Raw genomic sequence first — 9,255 nt, 5'->3', positions numbered from 1 at the left:
CACCCACAATCAGAGTTTCAGGCCTAGCCTTTAGCTTTCCCTGTGGTCTTTTACTTTTCAACAGATTTTCGGACCTTACTTCGCTGCTTTTAGATGGATGGTTGTCCGATATAGATCCAGGGTCCTTTGATAGTGGAGCAAATCTGTTCTGCAGTTTCACATTCAGTTGTTTTGAAGGTTTGTTGTTAACCTTCCTATTCACGGTTGTCCAGTCCTGTTTCCTCTCGTATACAGGGGTAGAAGAGCTTCTCTGTCTCGTAGGAAGTGAAGGCCAGTCGGTTTCAGAGATTTCAGCTCGCTGTGCTCTGCCCGTGATACGTCCTCCCCCTTCCAGGAGACATGATTTATGTCTTGGTTTTGCACCAAGACAGTCCAAGGGGGGATTATCACTTGAGGATTTATAATAATGCACAGAGTCTACTTTCTTGGTCATGTTATCTGTGCTCCTTAGCTGTGTACTAGCTTGCTCATCGCCATTGTTTTGAATCAAAGGCAAGGTTGTTTCATTTCCACACAGTCCATTTACCTCCACGTTTACTTCTAAGCGATGAATTTTTGTCTCCAGTACTGCAATCTTCTGCAGGAGGCTGTGGTAGTCATCTGTGGAGAGGGAAGGCATCTTGTTGCTAGTTAGCCTAGTGGTTAGCACCTTTCCATGCTATTGAGGCTGTTCGGTGCCCAGACGCTGTAATCAGGCTTCAACTGTGTCTAGGCCACAGACACACGGAGCGCTGAGGATAAGGTAACTATAAAAATGTTGCTGTTTCTGTTAAGAACACTTTAGTCCTAATGATCTATAAGTGTCCAGAAGCTATCGCGGGTAAGCTCATACGGAAAAAAGGGAAAAAATCAGCATAAAAATCAATTAAAGAAGCAAAGCATTTAAGAGCAAAGAGATGAAGCGTCCACACTCACCACTGAAGTCTGGATATGTGGCATTGCCACTGCTGTACTAGTTGGCTTCTTTTTGCTTTCTCACCAGCATGCTACCATTTGCAGTTGTTGATTTTCTGGATGGTGGAGGTGCATCCATAATTCCTTGCAAGTGGTTTACAGGACCAGCGGAAGATTCTTGTTTCTGGCCACCAGGGAGAGTCAATATCAATAAGGATGGAGTTACTCCAGATGCAAACTGGTCACAGTACAGAGTTCGCATCTTGGGGAAAGCTGGTAAGAAGCATTTTTGTTTATTGCTACCAAATATTCTGTCATTAAAGACAGAACAAAAAATTTCCCTGTAATTTCACTAACAACATTTTGTTGATGTATGTCAAAAATTTACAGAAAACTATGAAAATCCCAGGGTGAAACTGCAGAGGTCTGAAGCAACCTCTGATCTGCAGACTGAGTCAGATTCTGGAAGCAGATTGGGAAAAGGGAAGCGGAAAAGGAGGTAATTATGTGTCTTAAAAACGCCTTAAAAGCAACAATTTATTGTGGTGATTATAAGAAAAACAAAAACAAGCTGACAGTATCTTTAGCAGACCATTGCTGCTCACCAGATTTAGATATGATCTTAAAATAGCACTTTGTAACTTTTTGACTTTTAAAAATCAGTTTTAGACTCCTTTTGATGCCGGACTGTACATTAATGTTTTTAGTTTGTAGGACTAACCAGTAATTAAATTGTTTGTGGGGTTTTTTAATATTTTTTTCATTTTAAGGCCAGTGATCCAGGGCAGCACGGTGGCACGGTGGTTAGCACTATTGCCGCACAGCAAGAAGGTCCTGAGTTCAATTCCACCATCATGCCGGGGTCTTTCTGTGTGGAGTTTGCATGTTCTCCCCGTGTCTGCGTGGGTTCCCTCCGGGTACTCCGGCTTCCTCCCACCGTCCAAAGACATGCAGCTTGTGGGGATAGGTTAATTGGATAATCCAAATTGCCACTAGGTGTGAATGTGAGTATGAATGGTTGTCTGTCCTTGTGTGTTAGCCCTGCGACAGACTGGCGACCTGTCCAGGGTGTACCCCGCCTCTCGCCCTATGACAGCTGGGATTGGCTCCAGCACCCCCCGCGACCCTGAAAAGGATAAGCGGAAGCGAATGAATGGATGGATGGATGGATGATCCAGTTAAGCTCGGATGAGGATTGGGACAACGCTGCAGAACAGCCAGAGACCTCATCACCATCAGCAATGGAGAATAGACATTCAAGTGAAACTCCCCACCAGAACGTCACTCATCCATTTGTTCAGCTACCACCACCCTCAACTCCTTCACCTGTGGTTTCACAACCAGTTCCAAGACAACTTGTACAAGCCACCAATACCAGCATGTTTGTACGTGTTCTAACCCTCCTGGAAGACATTAAGGAGACTCAGAGGATCCACAGTCGAATACTACAGTCTCTCCTCAGTGCAATGAAGTAGTGGAAGGTGAGCTCCACAAAAGTTGCTGTTTTTGAAAATAAAATAGATAAAATAAAAGAAGTGATGTCATTTTCGCGGAAATGTAGTTTTTGTTTTTTTTTACCATCAGGGCCTCATGAGCTTATACTGGTGTTTTTAAAAGTTATCTTTGACTTTATGACTTTCGGTGTCGTTTCTGGGATGCTTAGGACTCATACTGCACTGCTGGAAATAGTTTATTTTGATGCATATGCTGCTTTTTTGCAAACTTTCAGTGTAGTATTTATTTTCGTTTTTCCTACAGTATATAAAAATTGGTGTATTTCAAAAATAAAACTATGAAGACACTCAAAATAAATTTCCTGTGGTGGGAAACTATTTTGTGCAACTTTTTTGTATTTACAGTTTTGAGGGATAAGCCTCTTAAATTTCTCTAACTAGAAATATATGTTAAAAAAGCAAAAACGATTTTCAAATTTTTGGGAGTTTATTGCACTTTTTTGCAATTTATGTAATTACTATGCACTTAATGCAGACATATTATTAAAATCTGGGCTATAATGGTTGTATTGATGTATAGCAACTTGAAATGCTCCCAAAAATGGCTCCACAGCATGTAAAAATAGAATATAAGCTCTGGCAGACTTGGTTCTATGGTAAGTCTTAAAGGGTTAATGTTTCCATTAGCACTGAGAACTGTGTTGGTTGTCATGGTTTCTGTCAGTTAGGAGCAATGGTTGATATTTAAAATAACATGGATACCAATGTTTTATCTTTTTACTGTCATTCTCTCTCTGTGCAGTAGAATCATAAATCTTTATCATAGTAAGTTACTGTTTTAGTCTTTCAGCCCTTCACCAAACTGTCTTCACATGATAAGAGCCTCTGTCCTGTAGATGACTGAAGGTAAGGAGCTCAAGACTGATGGGATAACATGAAAAAATCAGCCTGTTTCCTGCCTCTGGCCCTTATCCTGATGAATTTGGTAAAAAGAAACAATGCCTCAGAGTATCCATCAGTTATTCAGCTAATGTATGTGCAGAACAGTGTAATTAATGAGCCCTGCTGCACAGATCGTGTCTCTCTTGGACATATTTTCTACTATTCAGTTAACTTTGGATTTAAAAGTAAAATCAGAAATCTGAACTAAATGTAGAAGAATGTAACAAATGGTTTGTCAGTGTGAGGCAGAGTGATGAGGGAGCCCCATGCCAGAAAAAGCCAAACAGGGGGAAGGTGTATCTGTTCCGTCTTTTTACGTGCTTATAACTCTTGATTTTCTGCCACCTTTTTTCTCTCTGGTGTGGATTACTTGAAGCCAACTCGTGAGGATTAAAAGGATACTGTGTTTCTACTGAAAGATATGGTGGCTTACGATGAAGTGGGTAGCTTGGTGCCTATCAAACGGACTCTGCAAGTGACAGACTGCCAGAACCAGGCCAACAAGGAGTTAGAGGTGAGATGGCTGAAACTTTACTCTGTAAATGTTTGACCAGAGCTGCTGGAAATGAAGTCATAGTGTTATGATAGAATAACTGCACGACTAACCTCCCCTTCTGTTTTTGCCTCCTTCTGCAGGAACCCAGCAACAAGCACGTCCGTTCTCTCGGCAGGGTGACGTCGCTAGCCAACCTCATTTCTCCGGTAAAGAATGGGGTCTTCCGGCGCTTCGCCCAAACCATCAAGGTAAGCGCTCACGGCATCCAATGGAAACACAGCGCATTGGGGGGACAGGGACATCCCTTTCAACATGTCTGACATGTGGTGTTCTTTCTTTCTGAAGGCCTCTTTCTGGGGCGATGGCAAGTTGCCAGGCATGCCCCAGAAGCCTTGCAGCAAGGCAGCGGCCCCCACACCACCTAAAAGGAGGAACAGCACCTTATGGTCCGAGACATTAGACATCCACCAGAAAGGAACTTTCTCCACCAAAGAGATCAAGCGGCAAGAGGTGAGTCCAGGAGTCCAGACAGGGATGAATTCTACATGCTTGCTAGACTAGTTCACATGTCTTTGTGTCAAATGGTTTAAATTGGACTAGAAGCCATTCAGCCATCTTGGCTAAGCTCACTATGGTTTAGGCTACGATGTAATGACAACCTGATTTACATGTTTACTAAAAAAACATCTGTCTGTGCCTTCTCCCATTCCTCAGGCCATATTTGAGCTGTTTCGTGGAGAACAGCATCTGATTGAGGACCTGCAGCTTGCATGCAAGGTTTGTCATTTTAAAAGCTCTGAGGCAGCGGGAGTACATATAAAGCAAACAGATTAAATCAGTCTGGCAGGCTTTGAATGCAGCGCAGCCAGGAGCTATAAAAAGACAGGGATTGTTCCTCTGTCTTTTTTTTTGTACCCCTAAAACTGTTGACCAAGATATTTTTAGTAGCCGCTCCCAAAGCTCTGCCCAGATATTACTGATCACTTTGCTCCATCCACAGGCGTACCACGACCCGATGCTGAAGCTGTCCATCATGTCAGAGGAGGAGCTTACTCACATTTTCGGCAACTTGGATGCCTACATCCCACTGCACGAGGACCTTCTGGCGCAGCTCTCCAAAGCCATGGGGCCAGACAGGACCGTGGGCCAGATTGGGCAAATTGTTATTAGCTGGGTAAGTGTCTTTGACTTTTTGAGCCATCAAAAGCTTTTACGCTAGTAAAACCGTATTTTGAATTAGCAGTTAGATAAAGAGTCCCTCCTTCCTTTGCAGCTGCCCAGGCTCAATGCCTACAAAGACTACTGCAGTAACCAGCTGGCAGCCAAGGCGCTGCTGGACCAGAAGAAGCAAGACCCACGTGTGCAGGACTTCCTGCAGCGGTGCCTCGAGTCACCTTTTAGTCGGAAACTGGACCTGTGGAGCTTCCTGGACATTCCCAGATCCCGCCTGGTCAAGTACCCCCTACTGCTCAAGGAAATCCTGAGACACACTCCAGCAGAACACCCCGATGCTGCCAGCCTGCAGGAAGCTGTAAGTCCAGGAGACAAACTGGTTCAACACACTGATCCATCATAGTGCCTCTCCCATGTAATAATTAGGCTGCTTGTGTGTTCAGATCACTGTCATCCAGGGAGTTTTGTCTGACATCAACAAGAAGAAAGGGGAGTCCGAGTGCCAGTACTACATCGACAAGCTGGAGTATCTGGACGACAGGCAGAGGGACGCTCGCATCGAACGGTGCAAGAGTCTTCTGTGTCACGGGGAGCTGCGCAACAAGAGCGGCACGGTGAGCACAGCGCACACTTCCAAGTCGTCCTTCGGTGCTTCTCTTTGCATGTTAACACGAGGCTGCCGTCCCACATGAGGCGGGCTATGTGCTCAGATGATGCTCTGGTTTGAAAGTTTCTGTTTTTCCTGGAAATTCTTTCAGAAGCTGCACGTGTTCCTGTTCACCGACCTGCTGATCCTGACCCGCCCCGTCACCAGGAACGAGCGCCAGTGCTTCCAGGTGTACCGGCAGCCAATCGCAGTGCAGGATCTGGTGCTGGAGGACCTGCAAGATGGCGATGTCAGAATGGGCGGCTTTTTCAGAGGAGCCTTCAGCAATGCAGACAAAGGTAAGGCTCGTCCCAGAAAGTGTCCGCTAGTAGCCTGAGCAGCACTTTGCCCCCGTTCCTAATGACGCTCTCTGCTTTCTCTGCAGCCAAGAACATTTTCCGGGTACGTTCCCAAGACCCGAGCCAGGCACAGTCACACACTCTGCAGGTCAACGACGTCTTCCACAAGCAGCAGTGGCTCAACTGCCTCCGTAGTGCCATTGCCGTCCACCAGCCTCTGAGCGAGCCCTCCAGCCCCAGCCCGCCTACAGGCAGCGTCCGTTCCAAGCGCCGCCCTTCCTCCGTTTCTGCCATCATCCACATGGAGGAAGCAGACGAGAACTACCCGCAGCTAGGCTCTCAGTCGGCCCCCGCCTCACTGTGCAACAGCCCCACCACTGCGTCCCCTTCGCCTCGCTCCCCGCCATCATCCACGACGTCCGTGTCATCGACGTCATCCTCACCCACGACACATAAAACCAAAAAGGACAAGAAGGCTCTGTGTTCTTTAGGGAAGAGAAAAGAGACGATGGTGTGAGGTGGAGCGTTGGTAGAGAACGTGGATGGACCTCTTTGTTTTTCCTGTACATAAAACAGCACAGCACATTTATGAGTGTCTGCGTGTTATTACAGCAGTGTTCTGTTACTGTCCTCCTTGGCAGCTATTTACCTTACTCCTCCATCCAAGTGCATCCCATAGAGACACAGTGTTCTGGAGGGGGGTGCACGTGGTTCAGCTCTAAAAGGGAAGCATGACAAGAAGTAAACCCACGGTTCACACTCGGTGTGGCCAGTTTGCTGAGTTCTTGAAGAAAGAGTTGGTGCATCAGATCCTGTTTACTATAAAGTTCATATTTAAACATTCTTTTAGACCTTTCTTTGGGGGATAATACACTTTATATTTTCAGATCTATCCTAGTATTGTTTTAGGTATTGTAAAGCAGCAGAGTTTTAGCTGTTAGGGCAGGTTTTTGAACATTTGCCGATGTCAAGGTGAAAGACAAAAAGCCGACCCCTAAAAAGGTGAGGTGTACCACACAAACAGATTTCTGTCATAGTTGGGTTTTTAGACTGAGCAGAAGATGTCTTATTTTTATACATTCCTTAAATAACAGATGCTAGAAGCCAGATATTATTTTATTTTATTTACTACAGAGGCATTAATTTCATTCCAGAACAGATGATATGTCAGCAAAAAACCGTGATGAACTCATATCGCAGACGAGATGATGAGTTTTGTTTAAGACAAAATTTTGAACTGAGCCACGTTGGTTTCTTAAAAAGCTGATTCCTGAGAATGAGGCGGATCACTTTTCAGTGTAGGATCTTGCATGGAGCTTTAGTTGTGGACGCCGCTTGCACCTGAAGAGGCGGCATGATGTATGCAACTGTCCCGAGGGACGGGACTGAGCGACGATGAAAGTTGTTGAAGGCAGAAGAGAACGAAGACGAGAACGATTAGGAAGTGAAACGCTCAGTGTGACATGTGTAACTCCCATCAACAGTATTTCCTGCTTCCCATTTGAAACCTTCCTGGGTAAACTGAAAAAGATTGTGCGGAGGCCTCATAAACCTGTGGAACAAATTGTCAAGCGCGTCTATGAGACGCAAAGTATTCAGAAGAAAAGAGAGGATGTCTGTTCCCGCTCCTCTTAAACGGCTTCATAAGTCTGGACCAATAACAAGTGATCTTGGAACTTTTAAGCAGTACAGAAAATACACTGATGGACAGACATGTGTTTCTTGCTCCATGGGTGTAGGTTTTGCTTATAATAACCAGTCCGCTGTAACTGTATGCCAGGCGTTTATTAGCAGCCAACATGAACGTCCGTACACTCGTAACCGGAAGTACACATCACATCTAGAGAGAACCACAGCGACACCTGCTGGAACTCTCCGTAACGGCAGCAACAGGAGGCAGTATGGACAAACATAACATTGCTGTTATCTACATCCCCCTTTTCAGTTTTTTTTTTCTTCTTCTTAATTTTGCACTTTTCAGGCAAACCCAAATCAAACAACACCACAGTGATGGAAGAACTTATCAGGTTATGGATTACACAAAATGAGGCTTCAAATATCAAATGAAATTCACAGTAATCATTGTCATAACTGCGACAAGTATGCAACAACATAACACGAGATAAAACACATTTCAAAACAGAAAATACAGCACAAGTGTGCTTTTAATCCACGTATTTACTATTCGGTTTAGACACTCTACCAGAATTGGTTCGGTACAAGTTGTCATCAGAGCGTACTTGGCATTTTGTGGGTGTTATCACCTGTTCTGACTGTTGTGTGCCATGTTGTGGTGGGTCGAGTTGAACTTGAACTGTTTCATGTTTGTTGGTTTGTGTTTTATTAGGTTCAGTTTCATCCGCTCGTCGAGATGAGTCCAGTTCATCTTGTGTTGTAGCGAGCTTTTCGGGTTGAGGCTCGCTCACAGGCAGAAGATGTTGTCTGTTGCGCCTGTATTCTTTTCCACCCGACTCAACGACATATGAGCGAGGTTCAGCACACACTCTACTTACAACTCCAATCTTGTCATGTCCTCTCTGTGTTTGTAGTCTCACCACCTCGTTTGGTGTTAATGGACTGAGCAGCTTGCTGGACTTGTCGTAGTGCTGTTTTTGAGTTTTACGCTTTTTTGTGAGTTGAGTTTTGATAGTGGTTGTCACTTTTGCTGTTGGTGTTAGCAGTTTTTTGCACACGGGAAGGGTTGACCACGTTCGTCTTGATAGCAGCCTCTGTGCTGGTGAGCCAAGAATGTTGTCTCGTGGCGTGTTGCGTAGATGTAACAGGTTCAAATAGAAATCAGTTCCATCTCTTTTTGATGTTTCAAGGAGTCTTTTAGCACTCCGGACAGCTCTTTCACTGAGTCCATTTGACTGAGGGAACTCAGGGCTGCTTGTGACGTGTATGAACTCCCAGTGTGTGGCAAACTCCCGAAAGGTCTGGCTGGTAAACTGGGTGCCATTGTCTGAGTACAGTTTCTGTGGTATCCCATGTACTGAGAAGTGGTGTTTGAGTTTGTTAATGACTGAGGCAGATGTTAGGTTTTCAAGTTTATCTATTTCAAACCATCCAGAATATGAATCCACGAGCACGAGGTAGTGGCGATTGTCCCATTCGAATATGTCTGTGGCTGTGATGGACCAGGGAAGATCAGGAATTTGATGTAGTTTCAGGGGTTGTTTTTGTTGGTGAGGCTTTAGACTGTTGCAAATGCTGCATGATTTGACTTTGTTCTCAATGTCAGAGTTTATTGTCAGCCAGAATACGCTGTCCCTTGCTCTCCTTTTTTAAGTCTGAACTTGCACTTTTTTGGATTCAGTTTGAGTTTTACTTGTCTGGCTCGCTCCAGGACCT

At 44.8% G+C, this 9,255-nt stretch overlaps 1 protein-coding gene across 1 annotated transcript; it reads left to right on the top strand.

Annotated features, from left to right (window-relative positions):
* Positions 1–3,526: 3,526 nt before the first annotated feature.
* LOC308399538 (neuroepithelial cell-transforming gene 1 protein-like) lies at positions 3,527–7,337 on the top strand. Its single transcript, XM_080886852.1, has 9 exons — positions 3,527–3,804; positions 3,927–4,034; positions 4,132–4,296; positions 4,501–4,563; positions 4,787–4,960; positions 5,060–5,317; positions 5,403–5,573; positions 5,718–5,904; positions 5,991–7,337. Exons 1-9 carry the CDS (start codon positions 3,712–3,714, stop codon positions 6,419–6,421), a joined length of 1,650 nt encoding a protein of 549 aa, XP_080742978.1. The 5' UTR covers positions 3,527–3,711; the 3' UTR covers positions 6,422–7,337.
* Positions 7,338–9,255: the final 1,918 nt, after the last annotated feature.

Source organism: Rhamphochromis sp. 'chilingali' (genome assembly GCF_963969265.1).
Source record: "Rhamphochromis sp. 'chilingali' genome assembly, chromosome: 7".
In the NCBI taxonomy this organism is placed as follows: Eukaryota; Metazoa; Chordata; class Actinopteri; order Cichliformes; family Cichlidae; genus Rhamphochromis; species Rhamphochromis sp. 'chilingali'.
Note: the sequence above shows the minus strand (reverse complement) of the source record. Positions and strands in the feature narration are given on the sequence as shown.